The 20481-nt window shown below is 36.8% G+C and overlaps 4 protein-coding genes across 5 annotated transcripts; 2 read left to right on the top strand and 2 right to left on the bottom strand.

Annotated features, from left to right (window-relative positions):
- Positions 1–1094: 1094 nt before the first annotated feature.
- Positions 1095–9604, top strand: LOC110722619 (probable spastin homolog Bm1_53365). 2 transcript variants are annotated; one of them, XM_021901887.1, is made up of 16 exons: positions 1095–2759; positions 4568–4689; positions 4776–4864; positions 5014–5046; positions 5171–5264; positions 5461–5503; positions 5590–5690; positions 6360–6424; positions 6551–7044; positions 7187–7274; positions 7395–7526; positions 7739–8307; positions 8440–8578; positions 8721–8789; positions 8886–9008; positions 9153–9604. In XM_021901887.1, exons 1-16 carry the CDS (start codon positions 2542–2544, stop codon positions 9264–9266), a joined length of 2493 nt encoding a protein of 830 aa, XP_021757579.1. In that variant the 5' UTR covers positions 1095–2541; the 3' UTR covers positions 9267–9604. The 2 variants fall into 2 exon arrangements, with proteins under 2 accessions (XP_021757579.1, XP_021757580.1); XM_021901888.1 differs by lacking the exon at positions 1095–2759 and having other exon boundaries at positions 4563–4620; positions 4661–4689.
- Positions 9605–10228: 624 nt separating this feature from the next.
- Positions 10229–12505, top strand: LOC110722620. The gene is made up of 3 exons (XM_021901890.1): positions 10229–10635; positions 11423–11637; positions 11913–12505. Exons 1-3 carry the CDS (start codon positions 10546–10548, stop codon positions 12142–12144), a joined length of 537 nt encoding a protein of 178 aa, XP_021757582.1. The 5' UTR covers positions 10229–10545; the 3' UTR covers positions 12145–12505.
- A 1011-nt stretch (positions 12506–13516) lies between these two features.
- Positions 13517–15790, bottom strand: LOC110722618 (reticulon-like protein B2). The gene is made up of 5 exons (XM_021901886.1): positions 15497–15790; positions 14412–14592; positions 14184–14325; positions 14034–14103; positions 13517–13929 (listed from the first exon to the last, which is right to left on the bottom strand). The coding sequence occupies exons 1-5, from the start codon at positions 15684–15686 to the stop codon at positions 13760–13762; spliced, it is 753 nt and encodes a 250-aa protein (XP_021757578.1). The 5' UTR covers positions 15687–15790; the 3' UTR covers positions 13517–13759.
- A 1738-nt stretch (positions 15791–17528) lies between these two features.
- LOC110722560 lies at positions 17529–18476 on the bottom strand. The gene is made up of 2 exons (XM_021901825.1): positions 17865–18476; positions 17529–17781 (listed from the first exon to the last, which is right to left on the bottom strand). The coding sequence occupies exons 1-2, from the start codon at positions 18118–18120 to the stop codon at positions 17678–17680; spliced, it is 360 nt and encodes a 119-aa protein (XP_021757517.1). The 5' UTR covers positions 18121–18476; the 3' UTR covers positions 17529–17677.
- Positions 18477–20481: the final 2005 nt, after the last annotated feature.

Genomic DNA, 20481 nt, shown 5'->3' with positions numbered 1-20481 from the left:
ACGAGAGCAATACTCTGGAAAATGCTAGAGGAAAGAGGAAATACCAAGAGGTGCTGGTGCGTTGGGATTTTCCTGGAGAAGGTTGGGTGTGTCTTAACACCGATGGTGCCTCGAAAGGGAATCCAGGCCCAGCTGGTGCAGGTGGTGTAATAAGGGGTCATAGGGGTGAGCTTTATGAGATGTTTGCTATTAATTGTGGTATTTGTACATGTACCAAAGCTGAACTGTTGGGAGTCATGCGAGGGCTAGCTATTGCTTGGAATGGGGGGCATCGCAAGGTTCAAGTTGCAGTCGATTCGGAGACTATAATCCGAATGTTGGTGGATCTTATACCACCCAACTCTCCGTTTATTCATTTACTTCGACAGTGCAAATCTTTATCTCAAGGTGTGGATGTGAGGTTAGTATTAGACATTGCTATCGTGAAGCTAATCAAGTCGCGGACAAATTGGCTAACATTGGTGTAACGTCTAACCAGAAGCTTATTCTCTATGAGGTGGTTCCGGAGGACCTTCGTGCCGTTTTATTGGAGGATTTGGGGGGCCTCCGAGGCCTAGGAAGGTGCCTTCTAGGGGTACTTAGTCCGAGTTAGTGTCGTTGTTTTTGTTTATTTTCTTTGTCTTGTTTTTTGTTTTGTTCTCTGTTTTCCTTTTCTGTTGCTTTTCTTTTTCTAGTTTGTATTAGCTTTCTCTTTAATTTTGGGGCTTGCCCCATGTTCGCACCAAAAAAAATGATAATATTTTAATTGAAGGAAAAATGTAAACTAATAATCCCACCTTTAGTCGGTCTTCCATAAACAATCCCACCTTTTGAAATTCCAGAAACAATCCCACCTTAAACCCCCATCTTCCATTAACAATCCTTTACCGGTTGTATTGTTTTGATAACCGGTTTTCATAGGTTATAAGACACGTGTCAGGTTTTAATAGGTTTAACTTTTTTTTTTTAAAAAAAAACAAACTAATAAAAAAATAATAATAAAAAAAAAACAAAACCAAAACCCCCAGCCTAGCCACCGTATCCCTTCCCCATCCTGCCACCGCATCCCCTCCCCATCCCCGCCCTTGCTTTTCCCGGAAACCCAACCTACCCCTTCAAGGCGCCGGAACCCAACCCCTGAAGCCCGAAATCAGCACTTGCAGCCGCCTAGCTTCCCCAAAAACCCAACCCAATCCGCAGCCCAGAACCCCTCTTTCTCCTTCTCCTTCTCTTTCTCTCTTCTCTTTGGTATGTTTCACTCTCCTCTGAATTCATCAATTCATTCCCTTTCAATTCGATTTTTCAGATGATTGAAATAATAATTTGCATTTAATTTCAAACCAAAAATTGAATTGGAGACGATGGGTGACGTTTTTCAGGGCCGGAGTAGACTATTTCGTGGCTGGGGTGGAGTATTTCGTGGCTGAGGATTGAGTTTCAGCCTTTTAGGGGGCTGGTGTGGGGATTTTGTGGCAGTGGGTGGAGTTTTCGTGGTGGGGGTTGGGTTTCGGGGGTGGTTATTGGATTTTCCGGCGTGGTTGGTGAGTTTCGTGGTGGCTTGGTTGTGGGGGTGGCGGTAAGGAGTGAGTGTTGGGTGGTGGTTGGACTAGTGGCTTGAGAAGGAGTATAGTTAAAATAAATAAATAAATAAAATAACCTGCTTAACAAGTTGTAGGTCAATGGGATCGTTAGTGGAAAATGAGGCTTAAAAGTGGAATTGTTTCTGGAATTTCAAAAGGTGGGATTGTTTATGGAAGACCGACTAAAGGTGGGATTATTAGATTACAATTTTCCTTAATTGAATCCATTCCCACACACTCTAAGATCTACAAGTATATCCAAAACAAAAAGTTATCCAATTTTCTAAAAAAAAATAAAAAAAATGTCTCTCCTAGTCTCCTATAAATATCAACAGTGTGCATAAATAGTATTGTAATGAACATGTAAAGGCAAAGTCCAAAACCGCCTTCTTTATTTCTCTGCAAATCCCAGCAACCGCCTTCTTTCTCTTCTCTTTACTCACCGTTTCTTCATATCTTCCAATTTTTCTCAATAATTATCCATTTTTCCTTAATAAAGAAAAGTCCCTTTTCCCCTTCATTCTCACTTCACTCCACTGAATGAGTGACAAAAAAGAAAAAACAAAATCACAAAATTTTGCAATTTAAGAAACTAACAAAGACTGTGTTATTCGTTTCATATCGTTTTGACTCGTTAACTCGTTGAACTAAACTCTTTCTTCTCACTTCAAAATTTCTTTTTGATCTTGAAGTCCTCAACTTCTTTACCAATTTCAATTTTTGTACTTTAAAAAAATTACGAATTTGATTATAAATGGTTTAAAATTTCTGTAATTGATGTTCACTTTGGATGAAAATATAATTTCATAAACATAATTAAATTGTTACAAATTATCACTTTAACGTGATTTCGTGTCTCTGTTTTTGTGGTAAATTTTTCTAGTTAAATACAAAGATTTGGTATTAAAGTAGTCAAAAAGTGAGTAAATTTTCAGTGTAACTATACGTTTTATTGAAGTACAAAGTTGAAAAGAAGTAAGAAATGGATCAGAAGCAGATACTAATGTCAGCGGTAGGGGTAGGAATCGGAGTGGGTGTCGGGCTCGGGCTGGCTTCCGGGCAGACGATGAGCAAATGGACGGGTAGTTCATCGGGTTCGAATACGATTACTGCTGAGAAAATGGAGCAAGAGTTGCTACGAATGATCATTGATGGAAGAGATGCTAAGGTCACTTTTGATGAATTTCCTTACTATCTTAGGTATTTTCTCTTATTTTTTTTATTTTTTTTTATCCGTTAAGGGTTATCTGCAATTTTTTGGTATTATTTGTGAGATAAAAAATTCCGACGGAGGTAGTATAATGTTTAGATTTATTGATGATATGATCTCATGGGAAGTGTTATTAGATTTTTTTTTTTTTTTTTTTTTTTTTGTCTTAAAGATCTAAAAGATGCGATCATTCATTTATCATTTATCGTACATGGGTCCTCAGTCTACATTATCGTTACATGTTGTCCATAGGATCGAGGTCATGTGTTATAAGTTTGTATGTTGCATTGCGTACCTTATTATTTATAAAGTTGATTAACTAATAGGGAGAAAGTGAAAATGGTACAACTATGTTAAGGGGTTTTGAGTAAAATTGTGCCAAATACTTAATTAAGTACAAGAATACTTTATTGTGATCGCGAAGTCAATTGAGCCGCGGATTAGTTAACTAGACGAGGGATGACTAATGAGGGATTGTGCAAGTTCGGATTCTGTATGTTAATTCAAAGAGAGTAACACGAGAATCTGAGTTTAGTTGTCTGTGCTCTAGTATTATAATGATTTTCACTTTGTTTATGTTTATGTAGTACGAGTACTTGGTATATTTTATTTATGTCTTGTGGTTAAGTTGTAACCAGAAAGTAGTGACTAAGGATTTTGGATAAGGTGACTTCAATTTATTAATGTTAAGTGTTGTAAGAGATATGCTTGGACCTAAAACTCTGACTATTGAGCTTCAAGCACAGCTGTCTGTTTCTCTGAATTTTACCTGTTGAGTTCTGGCAGCTGTGTGCCTGTGGTATGTCCCGTTGTCGAATTATCATTGATTAGTGGTCACATTTGTGCAATTTTGAATTATCTATTAATGGTCTTATTAGGATCATACAGGAGGAACTGGAGCCTGGAGGTTAATCCTTTTAACAACTCAAGATTATGCTTTTTAGTGTGCTTGTTCCTTCCTTCCAATATACATACAGAATACATTCCTGCTGTTTCTTTTTGATGTTCTTATTTAGTATCTTGCAACTACTTAATCTCCATTATAATTTTCTATAAGAAGAAGCATAATCTTGTAGGGTCTTGTTTGAATCGTTTCTTTTTTTGATAGATTGTTTGATTCGTTTCAATAAGTGCATTAAAAATATCAATTTTCTTAAAAATTTTCTTACTTATACATTAGAGATGATAATGATTAAAACATAATGATATTGAAAATTTGAACATTAAATACTATATAGTAATTTTCAATATATTTTACTCCATGGATAATTTTTAAATAGCCCAATATATTATTATGAAGGGTATCATAATATATCATACAAAATCTTTAGCTATAGGAGTTGGATCAATGTGGCTATGAGTGCTATCTTTGCACAAGATATATGCATCACTTTTTTGAAGTTTATAATTTAATTATGCTTTTTACGCTTAAAAAAGGATTTGAAGAATGAACAATATATCAAGAATGTCAAGCAGAAGGAAATTCTGGGGATTCTCTTTTTCATATTTTTATACCTTAGCCTTATTATGTGGATTAACATCAATATAAATACTACGTATGTTGCTTCAGAGAATGCCTAGCATATACCTTTAAAATGGCAGATTATATGTCCTTACTCTCACTGGTTGTTAGTAAGACCATCTATTACTTGAATGAAAGTTTAGGTGGTCAGGTAATGAAAGGAAATTTCGCAAGTCACTTGGAGTTTCATCATCATAAATGTAAATTCTCATACCTTGCTCAGAGATGAATCTTGTTTGCATTAGTAATCTTGGATGCCTTAATGTGATTTGTCAGTGAGCAGACAAGGGTTCTGTTAACAAGTGCTGCTCATTTCTATTTGAGGAAAGGTGATTTCTCAAAGTATACTCGAAACTTGTCTCCTGCAAGCCGAGCTATTTTACTCTCAGGACCTGCTGGTTAGTCTTCTAGCAGTTATGCTTCCTTATGTTGGCTTATCTACGTTTTATAATATATTTGACTAAAGAGGCTATGCTTTATTTAGAACTTTACCAGCAAATGCTTGCAAAGGCTCTAGCACATTTCTTTGAGGCAAAGTTGTTGCTGTTGGATGTCAATGACTTTGTACTGAAGGTTGGTAACTCCTATCCCCCTTCTTCCTATGGTATCGATACAGCTGCAGATGAAATGAAAGTGAATTTTTTTAAACAGTATATCAGGAGAGCTTTGCAGGAAAAATTAGCATGTTTCTCTGATTGAATTTCACTTGCTTCTTTTTGCAGATTCAAAGCAAATATGGTATCAATAATGATTCCGTAAGTTATTTAAGCTTTTTCTTTATTCTGTTAAGATAATGAATTGCTTGTTTCTCAAACTTTCTTTGTGTGCATGAAGAAAATTAATTGCTCCATCTTATTCATTCTTTCCATTTTTTTTCAGTCCTTCAAAAGATCCACCTCTGAGACTACTTTGGAGCGTCTTTCAGGTTTATTTGGGTCATTTTCTGTGCTGCCAGCAAAGGATGAACCCAAAGGTAATCTGTTCAAAATCTTTGGAATATCGGTAATTTTTTTGTCATTCTAATCATTATAAAGAAGAGTCACAGGAGTATAACAAATTCACCTACAAGAGTACATAGATATTATTCAAATATATTAGAACTTATTAACCATCTGGTTTGCTCTGTTCATTTATGTTAAAATTTTCGTGCTCATTTCTCTGGTCTTCAGCTGGTACCTTGCGTCGACAGGGAAGCGGATTTGACAATCTAAGGTAATTACATTCTCGCCATGAGCTAGACCCAATCAAATATCTACAAAAGTTTATGCATCACTAACACCATCTGTTTCTGTGTACAGGAATATAGAAGGCTCTTCTAGTTTTCCTAAGCTTCGTAGGAATGCTTCTGCCTCTGCCAGTATACATGATTTGCTTTTGCAAGCTGCTCCTATGAATACAGGTCTTTGCTTTGCCTTAATCAATTATTTTTAACAGATTTACAGTCCTATCAGTGTGAGTGGTTTGGTAGTGATTTCCAAGGGCATGAATAGTTATATTTAGTTTCCAATTTTAGTTTTTCATTGATGTTGTGAGGTACCGAGGTAGTGCTTAGCTGCATGGTTAGTATCTTTAGACTATAGTCTTGTTGACCTACTATTTTCAGTTTTGCTTTTTGGTTAGTCTGCTGTTTTGGAACTAGAGGGTTCACATCTTAACATCGGTCTTGGGAGCTTTACAAAGTCAATATCTTATTAGAAGAGCGATTATTTACATCTGATGCAGTTCTCTGCTGATGATGAAATATTAAGAGTTCCCTGACATACTTATAATTTACTCATTTATATATCTACCAATTCTCTCAAGGACCGCAGTATGTTTATCTATGTTTGTCGGCTACTTTGTCCTTTGGTTTTGGGGGAGGGTGTGGTTATATGGGAGAGGGAGCTTCCAGAATGGTTTAGGAAGTAATTGAAAGTGGTTATGCTGATTTACAAATCTCACCGTTAAGTCCATTATACTTGGTTTATTCTTCTGCTGATTATACTAAGGGTCATGCAAAATTCCTGACAGTGCATATGATGCAGTATGTCTTTCTTTTCCTGTGTTTATGGTTACTTATGTTCTTCAGCTCCCCTCAAGCGAACAAGTAGCTGGTCCATCGATGAAAAGCTACTCATTCAATCACTTTACAAGGTGATGTGCTTATTTATCCTTAGTGGCTAGGTTGCCAACCATTCATCTCTCTATGTCTGGATTTTTGTGATTTGTGAAGTTCGGCATGGGCATAACCTTTTTTTGTTTTCCGTTTTCTGTGTACAGGTTATGGTCTCTGTATCTAGAACTTATCCAATCATTTTGTACCTAAGAGATGTTGACATGCTCTTGTTCAGATCTCAGAAGCTATACAGACTGTTCCAAAAAATGTTACAGAAACTTTCAGGACCAGTACTCATACTAGGTTCTCGAATAACACATAGTGACAGCAATGATGATGACATTGATGATATGATCATTGATGTTTTTCCGTATAATATTGATATTAAGCCACCTGAAGATGAAACACGTCTAGTTAGCTGGAAGTCTCAATTGGAGGTGGACCTGAAGATGATTCAGATTCAGGACAACAGAAACCACATTATTGAAGTGCTAGCTGCAAACGATGTCGAATGTGATGATCTTGGCTCTATTAATGTGGAAGATACCTTTGTTCTCAGCAGATATATTGAAGAAATCGTTGTATCAGCAATTTCTTATCATTTGATGAATAATAAGCATGAATATAGGAATGGGAAACTCCTGATTTCATTCCAGAGGTCTGCTGTTATATATTTTTCAACATATTTGTCCTACCTTCACATCATTCTTTCCTGATTAAATTTATTTCCATTGCTTTTAGTTGGGATATATTTTGGTCATGTGAGCCTTTTAATAATGTGTTTTTGGGCTGTTGAACAGTTTATCCCATGGACTGAGCGTGTTTCAGGAACGTAAATCAGATGCCAAGGATACATTGAAGCCAGAACCACGTGCCAGACCTTCAAAGGTAAGTTTGTTGTTAGAGTAGAGTTACTAGAGTAATATGTAAAAGTCGAGGAGCTATCTAGTCCATCACTCCATCATGCTGCGCCATCTAATCCATTACTTCATCATGCTGCAATTGTAGGGACCACGTGGAGATGTTAAGCCAGAAACTAAAGCTGAAGGTGCAACTCCGAAAAACAAAGGTGGAGAAGAAGCATCTGTGCCAATTTCAAAGGATACAACAGATAATGAGGCTGCAAGTCCAAAGGTTCCTGTAAGTACAGTTGCTCAAATGTGGTCATCTTAGTAATGTTTTTCATGTGGTTGATATTAAGTTCTAAGAAAGAGCAAATTAGTGCTTCAAGTTTGTGCTGATATTATTTTTGTTCCCAACCAAATTGCCAACTTTGATTTTCAATCATTAATTCTTTCTCCTTCAAACATAAGAGGACGTTTTAATGTGATCCATTTCATTGTGTCCAACAGGAAGTACCTCCTGACAATGAGTTTGAGAGGAGGATAAGGCCAGAGGTCATTCCTGCAAGCGAGATTTCTGTGTCATTTGCTGATATTGGCGCCCTGGATGAAACCAAGGAGTCACTGCAGGAACTAGTAATGCTTCCACTTCGTAGACCAGACTTGTTCAAGGGAGGACTTCTGAAACCTTGTCGAGGAATTTTGCTTTTTGGACCTCCTGGTACTGGCAAGACGATGCTGGCCAAGGCCATAGCCAAAGAGGCTGGAGCAAGCTTTATTAATGTATCTATGTCAACCATCACATCTAAATGGTTTGGTGAAGACGAAAAGAATGTTAGGGGACTGTTCAGCCTTGCATCTAAAGTTTCCCCAACAATTATATTTGTAGATGAAGTTGACAGTATGCTTGGACAAAGGACCAGGGTTGGTGAGCATGAAGCTATGAGAAAGATTAAAAACGAGTTTATGACACATTGGGACGGGCTTACAACCAAACAAGGTGAGAGAATCCTTGTTCTTGCTGCAACCAATAGACCATTTGACCTTGATGAAGCAATTATACGACGTTTTGAACGGAGGTAATTAGCAGTATTATTTAGTTTTATTGTATTTCCATAATGTTTTGTGAAGGTGAGATTAAGCTCTGGACGGACTTGATTAGTTATAGGTTGTAGCTCACTATTTTGTGCTTCTTTCATCCTCAATTATAGGATAATGGTGGGGCTTCCATCAGCGGAGAATAGAGAGAATATATTGAGAACTCTTTTATCGAAAGAGAAAGTTGAAGAAGGACTAGATTTGAAGGAGATTGGAATAATGACAGAAGGATATAGCGGTAGTGATCTTAAGGTAAGTTCTGCATTTGTGGTCCTTATCTGAGGAAGATAATTTATTTTGGGGTGTGAGGTGGGGTTTTGATTTTGAAAGTAAGATCTTTTTAAGAATTTTCTGTATAATGGCCATGGACCATGACAAACATTTCTATGTGCAGAATCTCTGTACGACTGCTGCATATCGACCTGTTAGAGAGTTGATACAGCAAGAGAGGTTGAAGGATATGGTAAGTTTCATAATCCTCTGGAAGGTATTGTTTCCGCTGTTGTTTTTTTAATCTACTTCTGGCCATTACAAGAATACACTTTTTTTTTTTATTCAGGAGAAAAAACAAGAATCAGAAGAAGGCCAAAATTCAGATGCACAAAAGAAGGAAGGTGTCAAGGACAGAGTAATTTCTCTGAGGCCTTTAAATCTGGAGGATTTTAGGCAAGCTAAGAATCAGGTAGGTCTCCTGCTTGAACACCAAATGCATGATTTAACATGCTAAACAATTTGCATATCATATCGTCTTTTTTGATTGCTTGCTTTACCTTTGTTGGTTATTATAGAAGCTCCTGTTTCATCTGTCAACTCTACTTGTTTGCAGGTTGCTGCTAGCTTTTCATCCGGGGGAGCAATAATGAACGAACTGAAGCAGTGGAATGAGCTTTACGGGGAAGGAGGCACGAGGAAAAAGGAGCAGCTTACATACTTTTTGTGAATGTGAACTTGGAAAAGTCGGCTCATTACCTAGTTCCTTCTATGGCATAGATGATTACCTGAACGAGGAAATTGTTTTGCGACTTGTGTTCTTGAATGCAGCACTGCTGAGGAACACTGAAAAGACCATGATCTATCTTAGGTCAGACATAGTTTAGCTTTGCTTACCCTCAACTCCTCTTGTTTGATGCCTAAGTATGGGTGCAATCTTCCTAGACCAGGCCACTCTTCATGTTGTGCTGTTTTGTGTAAAGAGGTGTTTGAATTGTGACTGGCCAATGCTGTGTAATAATTGTAAGAAATTAACTGTGATTTTGTAATCTACTTTAATTTCTGGTATTCATGACATTTACTTTCAATAAACTTTTTAAATATAAAATTGTAGGCATAAATGGTTAAGGATATGCATTGGATAAGGTATAAAATGCAAATGAGAAAATTTCGTAATATAGAGGGAGTATGTACAAAGTTGGATGAAATTGTATTCCACGCCTTTAAACAATCTTAAAATGAAAATTAAGTAACTAATCGAGGAGATCTTGGTTTAGTGGTTAAAACTGAGGGTCTGTGTACGATAAGTCACAGGTTCAAATTTCCCAGTTTTCATTTGTAATTTTTATTGTCCTTGGACTCATTTGCAACAATTTTCATTTGTAATTTGTATTGTCCTTGTGGTTCATTCGCATAAAAAAAAAATATAAGTAACTAAATTGATGAGATCTTGGCTTAGTAGTTAAGACTGAGGGTTTGTGTACGATAAGTCACAGGTTCAAATTTCTCAATTTCCATTTGTAATTTGTATTGTCCGTGTGACTTATTTGCAACAATTTTTATTTGTAATTTGTATTGTCCTTGTGGCTCATTCGCATAAAAAATAAATTAAAAAAAAAAAGTAATTACACAAATTGTATTGTCAATGCTTGTAGTACTTATAATCTTAACGTAAAAGATCTTTGATTTTTTTTTTTTTTTTTTTTTTTTTTTTTTTTTTTTTTTTTGTCAACGGATAATAATATTACTAGTAAGGATAGATTTTTAGTGGAGTTGTCTTTGAGTTGGATAAAATTTCCTAAGTTCAATAGAAATTGTGTAATTTAATCAGCACCTCTAGTCCTCCTCTACCTGTTACAATGTGATATATTTCTATTTAACAACTTTAGGGCTAACCTATAAATATGTGAAAAAGTTTTTTTTATTGAAACCACAACTTTGAGAAAAAAAAAAAAAGAAAAGATTTCATTGTTAGGGCCATAGTCCTCTCCCTGTACAGGCTTAGTGAGATGGCGTTAAGCATGAAGCAGATGGTTATCCTAATTGCCTTCTTTGGCGTCGTGTCGTTAATTTGCGGTGTTATTGCTGAAAATAAGAAGGTATTTTGATTACTTTTTCTATGCCTATGTAAGTTTGTGCAGAATATATATTTTTTTTTTGTGTTTCACCCGGTTCACCCTTTGGGCTAATTCGGATTTGGAGATCAGTTTTGGATGGTTAGGTTTCAGTCCACTCCCGATTATTGTTGTGCTGAATATAATACATTGTGTATTAATTTCGAGTCTCCTGTGTTTGAGATTTGAGAGTTGTTTTGAACTTTTGATGCATTAATAAGGAACTTTTGATGCATTACTAGTGTTAACTTATCCGGTTGAAATTGTACATGGTTTATCTAATTCAAAAGTTCAAATTTAATTGTGTAGATTCTTAGATACACTGTAGTGTACAAAACTTTTAGTCGCGCTCCCTTGCTAGTCATGTGCTTTACGCTAACACTCGTGTCATCACCTGATTCGCGAACCACTTCAGTTGTAATAGGTCACATAGCACATCCACTTGAGTTCATATAATTTACGCGCATTCGTGCCCTAATGCACGCTCATAGAACGAGATGTAGTGATCTTGAAAGTAGAAAGTCGTGGATCATAATATGAAGCAGATCAAAATATTATCACTTTGCTGCTACTTATATCTCCCTTCAAAAAATAACTTATACAAGGAAAATGTTCAACATGAATTTTAAAAAATATATATATATATACTACCCAGATTAATATGAACAACTGCTGTCATCTAATGGTATATCATGTCTTTCATGGTTGATTCAAACGATATCTTTCGCAGCATTGACATACGCATCTAATAAGTCGCACTTATGATATGCAGCCTTCAACCGGAACACCTATAGCAGGGAAGGGTGTTGTAATCTGCAAGTATCCCTCTGATCCAACCGTAGCTCTGGGATATACATCTTTGGCTACTCTGGTAATAACTACTGTTATCGGGTTCAAGTCGATTTTTCACCCCTATGACAACAAGGCAGTTCCCACTCATGCCATCTTTGGTACCAAAGTCATGACTGTTTTCTTCAGCATTACTTGGTAGGTTGTTGTTCCTCTCCTAAATTATTTATGATATTTCAAGTTTTGTGTAATTTCAATGTTGTTCTACTTGTACTTAATCTGATAGTGTCTTCTGCATGGATTTTCCCATTAGTTACTGTTGCACATTTTATTCTAAGCAAATCCACGGTTTGCATATATATATTCTAAGCACATACATGTATTTTTCCATTAGTTACTGTTGCAAATTTTATTGGTGATGTTGATTTTGAAAAATACAAAAGAGATTTATCATATTTTTGGAACATAAACAGGCTGATAGCGGGTTTAGCTGCTACACTGCTCTTATGGCCAACAATCAGTCAACAGCTTCATTTGAGTCACACAGTGCATCACACCCCAAACTACGCTTGCCCCACTGCTAAAACAGGGCTCATGGGAGGTGGCGCCTTTATGTCTCTCAATTCAGCCCTCTTCTGGTTGATGTGCCTAATGTTGGCTAAGAATGCGCGAGAAGATTACTTTGAGGAATCATCCCGAGTTTAGCTTCTTACAAGTGGTGATTGAATTAGCAGGAGTTTCAAATAACAGAGCTTGAATGAGTGACCAGAACTTCTCTGGTTGAACCGTTGAACAACTCTCTCGTTCATAGTAGTTTATATTTCTTTTTTAGTGATGGGAAATTTGTTGAATACCCTAATTTATACGTTGTATCTCTTAACAAATTCTTACAGTTCCATAGATCGTTTCTTTTTTCTTTGGTGATGAGAAAAGAAAGAGAGCACTTATTATGTGCTCCAGTTACCACCCTCTTAAGAACCTTAGTTCATATTCGTTCTCGATTATGACTAAAGGAACTCTACTTTCTTTGGCATGTAAATACAAGAAGAAAGGAAAGTCTGAAATTAGAATTAAAAAGGATCTATAACTTCAAAAATCATACTACTAAGATTTTATTTATACACGTACAAGTTTTATCATTTTGAAGATTTTGTTTTGACGTATTGTAAAAAAAATCAAGGAATAAACAACAAAGAACACAAAAATTTACATGGTTCAATAAATAAAGTGGAGAGTCCCAATCACCGAGAGGGAGATTTATTGATCTCGAGCAAATTTCAGAATCACGCTAGATTAATGACCTAGGGAGTTCACATACTTATTCACAAAACAGAAACAGATTGGGCATCGAAGATTGACCCAAACAGAAAATCATAAGCTGATTTAAGGGAAATTCTAACAATATGCATGTCACAAATCCCACATAATAAAGCTCTCTTTCTTCCATTGTTAATGATTCAGCCAAGGCCATACGCTATATGAACATACCGTGCACAACCAGACCATAACTTACGCATTACAACTACCATTAGACAAAAAAAAAAAAAAAAAAAAAAAACAAAAAAAAAACACACACACACATCATCGTCGTTTTTCATACTAACTTAACAACATGGTTAATAGTACTGTGTCCATCACATAATTTGACATTCCCCGCCCTTATAAATGAACTCTTCCCCTCCATAACTCCATAGAGTCCGTAGTAGTGTTATTTTTTATGCAGAATGAGCTCAGAACAGCTAATTAAGAAAATGATAGAACCTGCCGAGTGCATAAATGCATACTACATGTCAAGATGCCTAGTGCTGAGTGCATACTACAGCTCAAGACTCAAGACATGAGAAATAATCATATTACTGCCATCTATGGAGCATAAGTAGTTCAGCAAGCATGATATTCCGTCAGTTTAATCATGTTTCAAGATTACAGCATATTGAACACCACCGAAAAGAATCTTATTGGAGGAGTAACACAATATATGCCATATAGAAAATTGTCGATTAGAACATCCATTTATAAACCCAATTTGATCTACCATCTACAAAAATAGAGATTAAATATGCAAGAAAAACACAAGGATCAATCAAACGACATTCACGAAGAATGGCATCACTTTATAATCTCAGAAAGTGCAGACGTATTAATAAAAACTGCTGTCTTCCCCATGTTTAGTATGAAATATTCATAATGATTATCACTGTATATCGAAAGTGCTTACAAATTCCAGCAAGCAATTCCTACCCGAGTAATATAATTCACTGGACAAATAAACCTACCATGAATACGGCCACCAAAACCTCATACTTAACATTCTACCACATTAAGCTGTCTTCTTGTCTTTCAACGGACCCCTTGGTATTTTGCTCAATACTTTTGCATCAAAGACTGCATATTGCTTCTTTAACTCGATCATGGCCTTCTCACCAAAAGCATCTACTTGATCTTCATATTTCTCATAAAGCACAGGCACGGTGTGAAGGAGAACAAAGCCTATTTAACCCATGTGAAAACCAAGCAAATGAAAATAAGAAAATCATTCAGTATATGTAACCATATATGAAGAATCATTGAGCTTGAGAATAAATGGACATTACATATGTAAAACAGAGTCAAGAAGTTGCAGCAACTGCCCAAAATTGAGAAAACCCACAATCCAGCAATCACCTGATAAAGAGGTATCAAAGTAAGTTCCACACTAACAAAAGTTTTACATAAGCAGTTGTAACGGTTACAGGGGAACATACAGCGAGAAACTTTTTCAGGTCCCTTCCTGAAGCAATCTCACGAAGAGAAGCAAGACCTCGATTGATCTCATATCTCAAGGCAGAGGCAAATTCTAGGATAGGGCCTTCTGGGATTCGTGCTTCGGGGATTTGTGGGGGAGCCCTGTAGAGAGATCAGGTGCGTTAACAAAAAAAAAGTAGGAAGAGCTTCAGTTACAGGACATAGCAATGAGAATAACCACAGCTTACTTGCTCATGAAAGTTGAAGCGTTTGACCACAGAAACAGCACGGTAATTGTAAGCATCAAGAGATGGCAAACCAGAGTGAGCAAATGATACTCAAATACTTCAAATAGAGCCCAAACAGCTGTGACAGTCCCAAGAACTATCGCCGAAGTTTTCTTGTCCCTCCAGAGAAAAACATCCGCAGCTGCAGCCATGTGAATCAGGATCACAAATGCAAGCAACAAAGTGAAAAGTAGAATATCCCCACATACTATGAATACTACTATAATAAACAAGAAACTTGTAGATTACTCTTACACCAATTCTTAAACACCTCCCAAACTTTATAGCCAACTAAAAAGGGTATAAGGGAATCTATATTACGATTTAAGAAGATTCATATTCTAATTGAAATAACTTCTAAGCTTTTGCATAATTTAATTCCCTTAATTGAATCTTTTTACACCATCGTTTCGCCTCGCGTTAAAGTAATCAAGTACTTTAAACTTTCACACCATCATATAATCCCTTTTTGACTACAGTCATAAACATCAACATTGAAGACGCAGCTTAAAGAAGCTATAACTTGACATGAAAAAGGCCATTAATACATTTCAACAAACCCAACTCAACTTTTACTTTTCCCACCTAAATAAAGTATCAGTATTCAATACTAACAAAACATCGAAAAGTCGTAACATTATCATGGCTAATTACACCAATTCCTCCTTAAACTTAAAATTTCAACAGCTATGAATTATGATCACAAAATTTACGATTTCACATGTAACATATATAAGATCAAAATTCAGAAACCATATCATAAATTAGATCTATGTCACAATCATCCTTCGAATTATAGTCACACCAACATTAATCAATCAAATATGATCAAATCCCAAACTTCAGTCTAAACAATCACACAAACAAATCTTTCAATATAAACCACAATTACAATCAAAATCACACCCGATCTCAATTATTCAACAACAATCAAGCTAAAAACAACCATCAATTCACACAAATTGTACGAAAAACAAGCAAATTCAGAAGATACAAACAACATTTCAATAAAAAAAATGCGAAAATCAAAAATTGAAGAAACATACGTTTACCACCACCAAGGACCTTATGAACAGGCTTATCTCTACCAAAAAGACGATAAATCTTAGATTTCAAAGAAGAAGGAGCGGATTTATCGTCATCGGAATCGGAAGATGAAGAATCATGGTGGTGAATTTTCTCGGCGATCTTCTCCATGAGAGATTCAGACTTAGGTTTTTCTTCGTGTTCCGCCATAACTGATAAACCCTAGAAAACTTCGGATTGTTTCTCTCTATTTCTCTGTAAAATTCACCTGACAATATTTTCTCTCTCTGAATTGTGTGATGATAACTCGGTTTTTATTTTAGGGAAATTCCCATTAATACACTCCAAGTATTGACTTTTCTTAGTGGTATCACATTTTTTTTTTGACTTCCTGCTGATACACTTGAGGTTTTGACTTTATAATTGACGTGATTAAGTCTGTTAATAAGACGTTAATAACTTATTTATTCACATTTTAGGCTTAGTAATAGATGAAATGACTAATATACCCCCATTTTTTTAATCATTTCCCTCCAAAATTTCCCCCTTAATGTTGTTGTTATTTCCCTCCAACTTCCCAACCCTTATTCTCTCCCTATAAAACCCCACTTTCCCTCTTCTATTCTCCATAAATTTTCCCCTCCATTTTTTCGAGCTCACCTCTTCTTCTTTTCTTTTTATTTATGTTGGTCCCTGCTGTTCTGACATGGCTGGTTCTGCAGGCAGTGGTTCCTCTTCTGACAGCAGATTTGGGAGGTCCATGTGGGTGAGACGAATTCAATGCAATTGTAATCCACCAAGACTTGCTGATATTAGGGTGTCTGACTCAATTTCGAATCCAGGGAGGTCATATTACAAGTGCAGGCATTGTGGTTTGTTCATGTGGGTTCCTGAAGATCAAATTATAGCCAATCATGAAGAATCATCCAATTTGAGAGTATTAAGAGAGGAATTTATTGATTTCACAGACAAAGCATATGAGTTTGCAAGCTATGTTTATATGGTTGTTAGAATTGCTCTTGTGATGTATCTTATTTTACTGTTTGTAACCCTGAAATGAGCATTGTGTATTTAGTTGCCATGTACTTCAGAGACTAAGTGTACTAGGAACAAATTATAAAAGTAAGGTTGTATTTTCTTGGTTTTGAATGAAAATGGAAAAATAATTTGCATTTTGATTGAGTAAGGTTGTATTTTCTTGGTTTTGAATGAATCAATCATTGAGATCAACTAAAATTAACAAGCTGAACAAAATGGCATCAGTTGCCAACATTCATTAAAGTCTGGAAAATCATTCAAAATGTGGCCACCATTCTTAATATAGACAAAATGGCATAATTCTTCAACATTACCATGTAAGTTCACCAAAAAAAATTCAAAACATATAGAGTTGACTACAAATTTTGACTTTCTATCCAAATCACCAAAAAAAGCATTTGCTACTACTTTGCAAAACAGAACACTTGCTAGCTTTGAGAGTTTCCTTGAGACATCTGGATTGGTTGGCTAGGCAACTGTGAGGCTGTCAGCACTGTTTGTTGCTCAGCTGAGGGTCTGCCCTTCTTTCCCTTAGTTTTTTTGGTTGAAGCTGCTGCTTGAGATGCTGAAGGTTGAGTTGCTGCAGACTGAGATCCAAGTGCTTCAGATTGCTTTGCTGCCTTAGCTGCCTTTGCTGTATTACTTTAGTCTCCGACCCTAGGGTTCTTGATGACAACAGGCTCATTTGTCTTCAACTCTTTTCCTGTTAAGCCTCCCTTGCAGGTTGTCTTATTATGCCCAAAGCAACCACATTTGCTGCATTTCACTGTTTTTGACCTTTTTCCAGGTTGCTCCTCACCTTCTTCCCTCTTTCTGTTCCTTCTTGGTCTTCCAATTCCCCTCTTCATCTTAGGAGGCATGATGATTCTACCTGACTCATCTGCAGGCCATTGCTCTGTGTCAGGAATTGGGTTGATACAGACACTGTAAGCTTGCTTATAAGTCTTCACAGAGTACCAGGAACTGACAAAGTCATGTGGGTCCAACTTGGCATCAATGCAAGCCCTAATGGCATGCCTACAAGGCACACATGTCAGTTGCCATGCCCCACAAGAACAAACTTTCTTGTTTAAGCTGAGAGGAAATTGTGATCTTCCCTCATGAATTTCATATTCACCTGGGCTGGACTTGAATACTCTGCATTTTGAGCTACCTTTTCCTATTTATTTCACTAGCTTCACAATTTTTGGAGTTATGTCTTCATCATTCCAAGACTTTGCATTCTCCATTCTTGTTGCTATTCTAACCATACATACCCTCCTTATTCCTGCACAACATTATCTTACTTAGAAAAACAAACCAAATCAGAATAAAATGACAATGTTAATACAGTAAGAGGTGGGTTAATACCTTCTAGCAAAGTCAAAATAGGCCTACACCTATTCACCCCTAGAGTAGAGTTGAAGCTCTCTACAAAATTGGATGTATTGGAGTCATTGCAAACATTTGGGTCAAATGCATGCTTACTCCACTTAGACTTCTCTCCCAATTCTGCAAACCAAGTCATGACATCATCTCCTCCTGCTTTCTGCAACTTCTCCATAGCTTTCCTGAATGTGAAAGCTGAAGAAGCATTGCATGCTCTCCAGAATAGAACATACATCATAGGGCCTGGAAATAGCTTCTTGTAGTTTCTACTTAGATGCCTACAGCAGAACCTCCTGTCAGCTTTTGGCCATACTTGTTCTAGTGCAAGTTCAACTCCCTGAAACAATGATTACAGTATGAGCATTTGTATGTTTGCATATAAAAAAAAAAGAGAATGAAAATTTGAAAAAAGCAACAAACACTTGCCTTTTGCCTATCAGAAATAATAGTCCAATGCTCTCTTGATGAATCTTTTACAATGTTCAGCAAATGCCAAAAGAAGTAGGTCCATGACTGCTTGTCTTCTTGGCCAACTACAGCATATGCTATGGGGAAGATCTCATTATTGCCATCTATTCCCACAGCAGAGAGCAATACCCCCCCCCCATAGTTACCTTTGAGGTGGGTTCCATCTACACCAATTAAAGGTCTAACACCCCTTAAAAGACCTTTCCATTGTCCAGTGAATGATATAAAAAGGCTTGAAAATTGAAGTTGTTTAGGGATAGACTCTGTTTCATTCCATGCACAAAAAGCCTTGGACTCTGGGTTTGTTTCTATGCACATCTTAGCATACATTGGCAATAGTCTATATGACTCATCATGCCCTCCAAACAACTGCTCAATCACATAGCTCTTTAACCTGTACAAGGTTGACTGCCTCATGTAGATGCCATATCTCTGAAAAAGGAGTTCATTGAGTGCTTTCCCAGGAATGTCTGGGTTAGCCCTGATGTCTTCCATGACTTTCTGAGATGCCCATTTCACATTGCAGATGGGGTTGTAAGTCTCTAAGCCCCTGCAAGTGTGTATATTGGGCCATATTTTCTTGATTGCCCATGTTCTGCCATCTGCCAGTCTGCTGGCATGCAATCTCCAATCACAGCATTCAGATTGGCAAACTGCACTGTATCTCTTGTTGTCAGCATACTCTACATTGATGGCAAACCTTTCTTGAACAGCAAAATCTTTCAGAGTGTCCTTGAAGTGAGCCTTGTAAGTAAAAATCATCCAAGGTCTGAGTGTTATTTTACCAAAGTCAGCATCCTCATACATCTCACCATTCTTGTACAATCTCTGAAAATAATCCTCATCATCTTCATCATCAAAAAAATCAAACCATTTTGATGGTTTCCAACTGTCCTTCACTTTTGGAATCCTAGTTACTTGTGCTAGCTCATCTGCTGGAATAGAACCCTTTGGTGTAACATCTCCATCAGAATCCTCATCTTATTCACCAAGATTGAAACCAGGATTGGGTTGTGTCTCTACAGACTCAGAGCTGTCTACAACAAAAGTCATCTTTCTTCTAACTCTAGAATCACTTGTGCCTTGCACCTCACCCACATTGTCCCCAGCACTACTGCCCTTACTCATATTTACATTAACCCTAGAAACTGATCCTTGCAGCTGACTCACTCTGTCACCAACACCTAGCATCCTTTTCTCAGTCACAGTTGATCCTTTCACTAACCCCTTTCTTATAGCTGTTGATCTAGGAACCTTTTTTCTAAACATAGTTGTTTGTGAAGCATTTGTCAATAGGTCAACATCAAAAGCATTAGGTGTGTCAGTTACTGCCAAAGGTGAAAATCTAGGACTCCTTCTAAGCGGTAAACCCTTGAAGACTGTGTTTGGAGACTTGGGAGATGGTGGTTGCATTGGGGATGTTTTAGTTGTAGCTTTCTTCTTACCCTTTGCTGCACCCTTAACCTTCCTAGAATTCTCTATCTTTTCCATACTTTTCTCAAACTCTTTTCTACCCTTGGTATACTCAGTAGCAGATTGATTTGTTTCATCTTGGGGTGACTCATAACCCCCAGTATACCTAGGTGGAGAGGACTCATTATTAAGGTTGATATCCTCAATAGAAAGGGGAGGTTCAGTTTGGGAAGGGTCAAAAAGGGGAGGTTCAGTTTCAGGAACAAGTTGATCTGTTTCAATTTGAGGGGGGTTGTTCATTTGAGGGTGCAGTATCAGAAGGTTGATCAATATGGGGTGGTTCAGATTGGGAAGGTGCATCAAAAGGTTGTGCAGATTTGGACTTGTTCCTTAGCCTATTGGTCATTCTATTCAAGGCACTTGGTTTCTTAGCAAAACCTACCCAAATGTGATAAATCTCACACTCACCTAGGGTGTGAATCATCTTAAAAAGATCAGCATCATCTAGTAAAGGGTGATTCTTTTCATTGAAACCATAACCAAATGATGGGTTGACTATAGGAAACTCAGAGTCTACTGCAGCAGTGTCCTCAAAATCCATAACCAAATCAAGAAAATTACATCTATCTAAGTCAACAGCAAGATCAACATGCTTATCAAAGTAATAAAACCTTAACACAACATCACCCATTCTGCAAAAGAAGGTAAACAGTATACA

Source organism: Chenopodium quinoa, unplaced genomic scaffold (assembly GCF_001683475.1).
Source record: "Chenopodium quinoa cultivar QQ74 unplaced genomic scaffold, ASM168347v1, whole genome shotgun sequence".
Taxonomy (NCBI): domain Eukaryota; kingdom Viridiplantae; phylum Streptophyta; class Magnoliopsida; order Caryophyllales; family Amaranthaceae; genus Chenopodium; species Chenopodium quinoa.
Note: the sequence above shows the minus strand (reverse complement) of the source record. Positions and strands in the feature narration are given on the sequence as shown.